Below are 10,712 nucleotides of genomic sequence, written 5' to 3'. Positions count from 1 at the left end.
GGAAGAAGTTGCTATGTACGAGGAGTTTTGGAGGATTAAGGCTCAACCGTCAGTGCAATTAACAACATGGAGGATGTTAGAAGATAAAATAGCGTCTAAACGGAACCTGGTGAAAAGAGGGGATAAGCGTGGAAAGCAGTGTATGTAGTATGTGTGGGGAGGGTGAGGAAACCACGTTTCATCTCTTTTGTACATGCAGAGTTACCTGGCTGGTATGGTCTAAGTGCTACGAGTGGGTGGGAAAAAAATTTGTTGTACATCAGGAGTCGAAGATGTTTTTCTCACAGTTCAGGCTGATTGAGGAAATTATAGTTGTTAATCGGATTTGGTTGTGTGTGTGGATAACATTTATAGGAGAATTGTGGAAGTATAAAAATAAGGAGATCTTCAGGAACGGGCGCGTAGATCACTTGGAGATTTTCTCAATGGCACAGTTGAAGGTTTGGTCATGGGTGGCATCGAAGGTACGCCTAGCATGTTTTTCTTACTCAGATTAGTGTCTTGAACCTTTGGTTTGTATGAGGTCCATCAAAAAATTTAAAGGTTAGTGGAGAGGTAGGAATAGTAGTTTTGCTTATGGGTAGAGGATGTTACTAGTTTGTTTTGTCTACTCTTCCTGTATAAGGGTTGAAGTATTCATGAAATATCTCTATTTTTACTGGTAAAAAAAAGGATTACTTAACTTAATGATTAACTCAATTAATCATATATTTAAAACTCCTAATTAAACTATGTATATGGGTGGTTCTATAAATTAGGACAAAGAACATGTTAATTCCTAAATTTAAGGAGAAATTCATAATTACTCATCCAAAAAGCAAATGTGGTGCATGAAATAAGAAAAATTTATATGAAGATGTTACAACCATCATTGTACTTTGAAAGTGACATGTGTTAGTTAGAAACTCTCCATGTATCTTTTTCATATGTTCAATTCCCCAACATGTGTCCCTTGGTGTCTTTTGAATTGTAGAATATTCTAATAAAATCAATGAATATTTTGTGATTTGAGAGTTTTACAAAAAATGAGTGTTTTTTTATTTCTTCTTCTAATTCTTTTAATGTGCCTCTTGTGAATCTTCATTATAATTTTTTCTTGATTTCTTCTTCTTTATTTTTCTTTGTCATTCTTCTTGTATTTAATCTTATTTGTTCTTCTTCTCCATCCTTAGCATACTCTTCCTTATCTTTATTTACACCATCCCTTAGTGTAGGAGGGAATTCATCCACGAATTTGGAAGTCTTGAATCAAATAGAAAAATTTATGATACATTGAAGTTATGACTGATACTATATTCTTCGGGGATATCTAATAGATATACATTATTACTTATTTGTTTTATGACTAAGGTCATCACCCCTGTCCCGGAGTTTGGATTTCCTTGGATTAGGAAACCTATGTTTTTCAAATAACTTATTTTCTTTCTTTATTTGCATTACATGCATATTTTTCTACATTCCTTTCTATTTATTGTTTTACTTTAACATGTAGATCTTTTAAATGTTTCACTCTTTTAGAAACAACTACTCTATTGTATGCAAACTAAATATGAGTTATATGTTCTTCCCACTCCTTGAGATATTTAGTTATCATGCATCTTAAAAGTTGAGACAAAATTATATATCCACTTATGTTACCATCAGTTTGGGGATGAAAAGTAGATAAGAAAAATAAGTTGAGTGCCCAACTTGCACCTAAAGAGTCTTCCAAAAATGGATAAGGAACTTTATGTGTCCGCTTTAGATACAATGCTTCTAGGAAGTCCATGCAACCTAACTACTTTTTTGAAGAATAAATTAGTGGTAAGACATGTATCATCAACTTTGTGACATGATATAAAATGAGTCATTTTTTAGAATTTGTCATTAAACATGTCATGTTCATTCCTTATTCTTGGCATTTAAAGTAAAAAAATTCATTGAAATATCTTTCCAAGGAATGTTAGGTATTAAAAATGGTGTGTATAATTCATGATGTAAGACATTAATTTTAGCCCTTTTGCAAACATTACACTTTTAACAAAAGTTTGAAACATATTTTTGTGTGTAAATTAAGCGAATAAAATGTTCCTTTAAAATATATGAAGTCTTATTAATACTAAAGTACCACTTAAGTTCACCTTATGCTTTCTTTATTAGAAGTGCCATCAAGATTCTTCTACTACAAAAGGTCTTTATCTTTAATTTGACGACTTTATTCTTCATTTTCATAACAAAAACTAAGAAAAATTTAAAAATTCTTAAATTTCACCAAGTTTCTTAAGAAGCCTGGTTTGTTCCTCTTTCAATGAGGATTTCTTAAATAAGAACTTAAGGAGAAAGTACTCACGAAAGCAATTGTAAATCTTTTTCATTCAAAGGTGATTTTTATAAAGGGGTAAGAAAGTTTAATTATGATGACAAATTATCTTATGTGAGGGTTAGATTATATTAGGAAAAAATTACTTTAGAATTTTTTTGTCACAATTCAAAAAAAGCCTTGAAATTAACTGATGCGAGACTTCTATTTTCAAGCCTTCTCTTCAAGATTTGGGACATCATTTCCTAGACTTTGGACGTAACTTTCTTAACCCAAATAGAGGACCAAATGTATAAACATTGTAAAATGTAATTTAAATTGTCAAATAAATAAAGTATATTAGATTTAACATGTAAAATATCTATATTAACCCCTATCTATATCTTTGGTAAACGAGTTGATCTCAACTATACAATTTACAACAAAATTACAAAATAAAAAAAAAATACACTTAATATAAAAATAAAAATAATGACAACTTAAAGTGCTCTCACCTTAGAAGAAAAATAATCAGAAACATTAAAAGAAGTTTGTTCATCATAGTGTTTCAAATTTGAAGTTGAAGATGATGAAGAAGACATGTCAATCCTACTAAATATGAAGGCAATAAAAATGATTATTTTAGTATATTTGATTGATAAAAAGAGAAAATACTATGACAATTTTATTTTCAAAAGTTTTAAAATCTAAAAATGCAAGTTCAACAAAATAGACTCAAATTTAATTGAGACAACAAGCATGTAATGAAACAAGAATTTGAAAGTGGACAAGTTTGAACTCTAAAAAAGGTGCAAGGAATCTAATAGCAAGCCGAAAATAGTTTCAATATAGCAATAAGATTAGTAGGAGCATGAAGCCAAAAATTAGAGTTTCAACACTTCAACAGTAGGTGCAAGAATCTAACATGTCATTTCCAAGATTGTTGCAATGAGGAATTTGCATACTATAATTTAGATCCCATGCTTTAAAAGTTCTACTAAGATTTGTTTCTGATTTGCTATTTTATTGTAATTTCTAACTCTCTTTTTTTCTGAAGTATCTGAGTTGTTAAAACATTTCTAGATTGTTTTGCATATCTCAAAGTTTTATAATATCCTCTTTTTCTTCTATTAATCTTTACTTAAGCTTACATTTCTGTTTGATATTTGCAACAATATGATTTTGTATGTTATTTTATTTGATATTATCTTTAACCTAATTTTATCTAAAATGATTATATATGTTAATTATATGCCTAATATGATAATTATCAACTATTTTTGTACTGCTATTTCGTTAATTTACATATCTTTCGTTCTAGTATCAAGGAGTCAATTGTCTGAAAATTATATATGAATTATAAACTTTCTAAGTATTAGGGTTCTCTTTCTTTTTTTAGCAAAATACTATGGTGAATAAGTGACTCTAATTTTCCATTGATAAGAATGACTTATGTTCCAACATGGTAGCTTATTGTTAGGCAAAGGACAAAAAAATTTAAGACAATTTTTTTTAAGAATAAAGTCTATTTTTTTAGGTTTAGAAAGTGAATGATTGATTTGAAGTGATTTAAAGATAATAGAAATGTAAAGTAGGTGGTTTGATTTAATAGCTAACTTTTCAATTCGAGTACAAAGTTTATTGGTGTATATAATTGATTTGATTGAATTAATGGTCGGTAGATTATTTTTTTAGTGTAATATAAAAATTGTTGTTAGGTATTTTTTAAAATATAATCAATTTTATTAAAAAAAAATAAGTTGAGAAAATAAAAGAACTATTTCATAAAATATATTGTTTATTAATTAGTAATAATAAAAAAGAAAGGAAAATCTAATAAAGAGATTTTTTAAAAATTAAATTTTAAGCATAAGGATAAATTAATAATTTACCTAACAATTTCCACAAATTCATCCATTTTTTCTCCTTTGGCACTTTATTTACTCTTTTTAAAATTTTCCTTGAAAATCATCATAAATCATTTAAACAAAATAAAGACCATACTCACAATTCATCTCAAAGCAATCCCACAAATAGTAAATTATCCACACAATTTTATTTGTAAAAGTTTATATATAAAGTATTGAATATAACACGTAAAGTTATAGATGAGAAAGAAAAACATCATGTGGCTGTTCTTGAATTTTATTTTAAATAAATTGTTTTAGAAAAAAATAAAAAAATGTAATAAATTTGGATGGGAAATTGATTATCATGTGGAAACATAAAAAAATAGTTTTTAAGATAAAAAGGGATAAATAAAAAGTATACATAAATTCTGTACGCATATATAATTAAAAAAAAACTATTATAGGAAAACATCGATTCTCAAGAATATTTTCTACATTTCTTGTCAAAATATTTACATAATGAGGTGAGAATCTATCCATGGTATGAAAATGCCACAATAACCTTATTAACTCCCTTAACACACGTATATAAAATTTGAAATGTTTTTATTAAATATAATAGATTATTACATTTAAGAATAAAACACTAATAAATATTTTTAGTACATTTTCAATATTTTAAAAAATATTTTATTATATTCATAGTATTTGGAAGCTATAAAACTATAGTTTACCTTTTAATATATTGAATATTGTATTTTTTATATACTTTTTATTTTTCAAATCTTTAAAAAGTCATCAAAGATCCCATTAAAAACTTATTTAAGAATATTATCATTGCAAAACCCAAAACAATATTACAGTGAGGACTGTAAAGAAAAACCTTAACTAGAGAGAATGAAAAAATTTGTGATGCTCAAAACTGAGTAAAATAAAAATAATTGAGCAAACATATTGTATAATTTACATATTTACACAAAAGTAATGTCAACAATCCAAGCCCGTAATTTGATTAAATTAAAATTTTAAATTTTTCTTATTTTATGTGCTAGAAAATATTTTAATATATTATTTACAAATGTTATTATTTGTATAAATATTGTGTGCACAGTATGCATATAAATAATTGAGACAAAGTGAAAATAATTTGCATGAGATTATATAAGAAATGAAAATATAATTTTAAATTAATAAAACTCTTATAAACCGTTAAAAACATGTTCATAATTTTTATTATTTAAAATTTGTTTTAGAAGAAAAAAAGTGATACTGAAAAGGATTTTATCTGTTTGGATATGTTGAATATAGTTTCACGTTTTTTAGAATTTGAGATAAAAATAATTTATATATCTATGATGAAATTCTAAACTTCAAAATAATAATATTTCAAATATAATTATATGATAACTTTACCTTGTACCATTATCCAATCAAATATTGGAATAATAGTATTAAAAGTACAATTCTATCCATTTTGTAAGTAAAAAGAATTTAAAAAAGATAGCTAAAAGAAAACATAAACTAAGAAAGAAGATAGAGAAGAAAGTGGCTAGAAAACACGTGCCTAGTATTGAGTCGGAATAGGTAAGGCACATGTGGAAGTTGTTGGTGGGGTTGGTTTGGACTAGTATTAGAATGAGAGAGTGTATCTCTATGTTCTGGGAATGATTCATTGCACTTATAAAACTTCTTTGCACCTTCTTTTTCCATTATAAAACCATTTTTTCACAACACCTATATATTACATTGCACCCATCACTTCCCAAACACCATTGCTTTCATTCCATTCTCCCAAACACTCTTCCTTCTTCCTCATCTCATCATTTTTGCCCTGCCCTGTGGGGTTTCTTCTCTCAAATGCTCTTGACCCTTCTCTTCTCCATTCTTCTTCTTGCTCTTGCTCTTGCTGTGGATTTTCAACTGCTTCCATTCCTATTCCTGTGCTTCTGGACTCGCCTTCCCTACTCATCATGCCTGCCCTTGTCAATTATAGTGGTAAGTCTTGCAATATTTCTACTGTTTCATCTTTTTGATACTGCTGCAGGGCTTAAATTTCTTACATGTAAGATAAATAATGTTTACTTGGATCTTGGAAGTGGTGTTTGTTAATTTGGAATTTGGATTATAGAAGTTTGGATAGGAATTAGAGTTGGAAGAGGCTAATATCTAGTTGGTTGCATATGTATACACGTGGAAACTCATGGAGATTGTCTTTGTTCTAAGATAAATGTATTTGAAACTGGGATCACGGATTAATTTTGTCCGACTTTTGTTTTGGGTGGAAGTAATGTATGATTTTTTTATGATTTCCTGTTCTTAGATATAGGTTTTGTTAGTTTGGAACAGTTTTTGATGGAGATGTGTGAATGTGTTTTACAGGTGATGATGAACTCTATCCTGGAGCTTCCTTTGGTCAAAATCTCATTGATTTGGGTCGCATGTGTACTTTGGGTTCAAGTGTGGAAGGGTACTACTGCACTCCTAACAAACGAGCACGCATCAATGCCCCGGATATTTTTGAAACTCTACGGCTCAGGAAAGATCAAAAGCCTGCCATTGAAGTCCTTCCTAATGAATGTCTTTTTGAGATTTTCAGACGGCTCTCTAGTGGCAAAGAGAGGAGCTCTTGTTCCTGTGTATCTAAGCGGTGGCTCATGCTTATGAGCAGGATCTGCAAAGCTGAAATTTACAAGTCCGAGAATTTGACTGAGGGATCTGCTTCCTGTGATGTTGAAATGGCCTCAGTGGATGAGGATCTGGTTATTGAAGATGATGGTTACTTATCGCGGTGTTTAGAAGGGAAGAAGGCAACTGATGTGAGGCTTGCTGCAATTGCAGTTGGGACTAGTGCTCGTGGAGGACTGGGAAAACTATCTATCAGAGGAAACAATTCTGCTCGCGGTGTCACAGATGTTGGTCTCTCAGCAGTTGCTCATGGTTGCCCTTCTCTTAGATCCTTTTCTTTGTGGAATGTTTCCTCTGTAGGGGATGAGGGTCTGTCCGAGATAGCAAAAGGATGCCATATGTTGGAGAAGCTTGACATCTGCCAGGCTTCCTCCATTAGCAACAAAAGTCTAATTGCAATAGCTAAGGGCTGCCCCAATTTGACCACCTTAAATATTGAATCGTGTCCAGAGATTGGAAACGAGGGGTTGCAAGCTATTGCAAGGTCTTGCCCCAAGTTAAAGTGCATCTCTATCAAGGATTGTCCTCTTGTTGGGGATCATGGAGTATCAAGTCTATTATCATCAGCTAATAACCTTTCAAGGTTAAAGCTTCAGGATTTAAACATTACAGATTTCTCTCTGGCTGTCATTGGCCATTACGGAAAGGCAATTGTAAATTTAGTGCTCACTAGTCTTCAAAATGTCACTGAAAGGGGGTTTTGGGTCATGGGTGTTGCTCATGGTCTGCAGAAGCTCATGTCACTTACAGTTTCTTCATGTCGAGGGGTAACAGATGCAAGCATTGAAGCCATAGGTAAAGGCTGCATCCACCTGAAGCAGATGCTTATGCGAAGATGCTGTTTAGTGTCTGATAAGGGCTTGGTAGCATTTGGCAAAGCTGCAAGTTCTCTTGAGAGCCTGCAGTTGGAGGAGTGTAACAGCATCACCCAGTTTGGGATTATTGGTGCCCTTTCAAACTTCAAAACAACATTGAAGTATCTCACCCTTCTTAAGTGTAAAGGAGTTAAAGATATAGATGCAGAAGTATCAATGCTTTCTCCTTGTGAGTCTCTCCAACATTTATCCATTCGTAACTGCCCTGGTGTTGGAAATGCTAGCCTGACTATGGTTGGCAAATTGTGTCCCCAACTTCAGTGCGTTGATCTGACTGGACTTTATGGTGTAACTGATGCTGGCCTTCTCCCTCTTCTAGAGAATTCTGAGGCTGGGCTGGTCAAGGTGAACCTTGCTGGCTGCGGGAATTTGTCAGACAACATAGTTTCAGAATTGGCCCGGCTACACGGTGGAACCCTTGAATTGCTAAATCTTGATGGATGCAGGAAGATTACCGATGCAAGCTTGGTTGCAATTGCAGATTACTGCCATCTGCTTAAAGATCTAGACGTGTCAAAGTGTGGAATCACCGATGCTGGAATAGCTGTTCTTTCTAATGCCAGGCAGCTCACTTTGCAAGTGCTTTCTTTGTCGAACTGTTCTGGTGTAACTTGCAAAAGTGGACCTTCCCTAACAAATTTAGGCCAGACCTTGGTTGGTTTGAATCTTCAGTATTGCAATTCAATTGGCAGCAACACAGTTGAGTTGCTAGTGGAGAACTTGTGGAGATGTGACATTCTGGCTTAATCATATGATCTTAACCAATTCAATTGTCATGTCAGGGAAGGAGATATAATTGAAGTGGTTTAAGGACAGATAGTATCAAGCTTGTATAATGAACTCAGAGGCGGTGACATTCAGCGTGCTTTTTGGGCAGATTTCCCTACCTATCTATCAAGGGTAGATTGGGTGGTAGTTTGTTAACATAGTTGTTTTCCAGGGAACTTTGGTAGACCCTTTCTTCAGCCCTTTTTTTCAAGCATTTTCCATGAAGAAATGCTTGTAACAACCCTTTTGGCCTTGCTACTAGAGGCCACTTTATGCTATGGTTCCCTGAGAACGCGTTTACTATGTCCTGGTTGGTTGATGGCTTCCACTGAATAGATAGTGTACATTCTATATTCTCTTTTTGTCTTGCTGGTTGTTTTGTTCTAAGATGTTATAGTTTCTGATACTGATATATTCACAGTCAAACAAACTTTACAATCACAATTTTTTTAACTAAAGAAACTATCCTGCTACTTTCTTTCTACTCAATCCATTCTCATACATTTTTACTATCAAAAAAATTATCTTTTCATAGTTATGGTGGTTCCCAATTCTTAAGATATAATTTTCCTTTAGCTTCTTTGCTTAATTTTAGAGTAAAACATATTGCTCATATATCACATGTATACTCGATTTTTACTATTAATACAATAAAAAAAATCTGACTGATCTTTGTACAGTTGTGTTTGAGTTTTATTCACACCTTAATTGTCAATTATTGTTTGTATTAGAATTAGAAGGAAAAAAAATGATTGGTTCTAATATAATAATTATAATTTTGATTGGGTTTTACTCACCTATTACCTAGTCAGGTAAATGCTTATCTGGAATGTTTAAGGTGGAGAGAAAATGCTTTTACCTAGTCACCTCCTTCTTCAATTTAGTGCAATGAAAAATATGATTAAAAGGCGATGGACTCAACGATTAAGTTCTAAAAGAATGGGTTTATATAGAAATTGATTGGATATAACAATATCATTTGCATTTAAAGAAACTATTTTGGATCAAAGTAATACAAAATGGTCATGTGGTTTCATGTGAATAACTAACAATCACGTTTAATATTTAATTTTTTTAGACTTTTAAAATAAGTATGGATTAATATTTATAATATAAAGATTAAGTTCTTAATTAGGAAAATTCAATCTATGAAAAGAAACAAATGACTTTCTTTTCAAAGTTAACTTTAGTAAATTCTTTGAAACACTAAGAAGAAGAAAATGAAGAGTCTTACTTAACCTTGACTTTTACATTTTTAATAAACCTTAATTAGTAAAACACAATATATGACGAGCACAAATGGTATCTATCCCCGACATTTTAGAAAGTTGAATTTGGATCAATTCATTGACTTTTGATTATAATTAATTCAATTAGAACCTAATATTAATTTCACTAGCCAATTGGGATCTATTTTTTTCTAACGCTTAATTGAATAAAAATAATTATTAAAGATAAGATAAGATAGTTAATTAAGGAGTTAAAGCTTAATAATCAACCTAGGCATGAGAAGTTTATACTCTACTCTCTCCCATGTCCTCTCTCCCTCTCCCAAGAAAATGGATTTTCTTATCTCTGTTTATGTTGTGTTTCATGATTATTCTTGAATTTGTTTGTTGCACCTTTAATCATGCTTATCATGGCAAAGGGAAATTGTCTCCAATGTGTTCAAATAATCTCTTTCGTGCCATTGAAAATTCCATTTTACAAAGAGTTATGTTTTCCATTTTATTTGAATTTCTATACTTGTGTATAATTTTTTTCTAAAGCATCTCACTTAACAAAAAAACTTAAGAGACATAAGACTTGACCTTCATTTAATATTGGAAGGATTCTTACTAGGAATGGAGACTTGAATCATATAAACGAGGACTGAGTGGATTTAGAATGTTATTTTTTTTAAAAAAAACTTTGTTATGTTATAGGCAAATCACAACTTAGAATCACTGAAAAGATTTTTCTTGAAATAATTATTTTCTTAACGTCAGCAACACTAATTAATCAATAGTGTCGAATTTGTGTTTTATGTGTATGTGACTCTAAAATTGTTAACGCTAATTAGTGTCAACATTTGAAAATTGACTATAAGTAATATTGGTTTAACTAATTTTATTTTTTCACTAACTTTTAAATTAAAGTAATTTAACGTCAGTTTGATCGACACTAATGTTTTTATTTTAAAGCTAGCGCTAATATCTTTTATTTTAGAATTTATTTAATTTAGCGTTGGTTTGATCCACACTAACGTTTTTTACT

The 10,712-nt window shown here is 31.1% G+C and overlaps 1 protein-coding gene across 1 annotated transcript; it reads left to right on the top strand.

Moving 5' to 3' along the window:
* Positions 1 to 5,721: 5,721 nt before the first annotated feature.
* On the top strand, positions 5,722 to 8,812 carry LOC137821407 (EIN3-binding F-box protein 1-like). The gene is made up of 2 exons (XM_068625991.1): positions 5,722 to 6,123; positions 6,508 to 8,812. The coding sequence occupies exons 1-2, from the start codon at positions 6,099 to 6,101 to the stop codon at positions 8,433 to 8,435; spliced, it is 1,953 nt and encodes a 650-aa protein (XP_068482092.1). The 5' UTR covers positions 5,722 to 6,098; the 3' UTR covers positions 8,436 to 8,812.
* Positions 8,813 to 10,712: the final 1,900 nt, after the last annotated feature.

This window comes from Phaseolus vulgaris, chromosome 9, assembly GCF_000499845.2.
Source record: "Phaseolus vulgaris cultivar G19833 chromosome 9, P. vulgaris v2.0, whole genome shotgun sequence".
Taxonomy (NCBI): Eukaryota; Viridiplantae; Streptophyta; class Magnoliopsida; order Fabales; family Fabaceae; genus Phaseolus; species Phaseolus vulgaris.
This window is presented reverse-complemented; position numbering and strand designations above follow the sequence as displayed.

Bases quoted from the DNA above. Each gene is read 5' to 3' on its own strand.
- LOC137821407 (XM_068625991.1), top strand. From the start codon at position 6,099: ATGCCTGCCCTTGTCAATTATAGTG. The intron at 6,124-6,507 runs GTAAGTCTTGCA...TGTGTTTTACAG, and splicing joins TGCCCTTGTCAATTATAGTG to GTGATGATGAACTCTATCCT.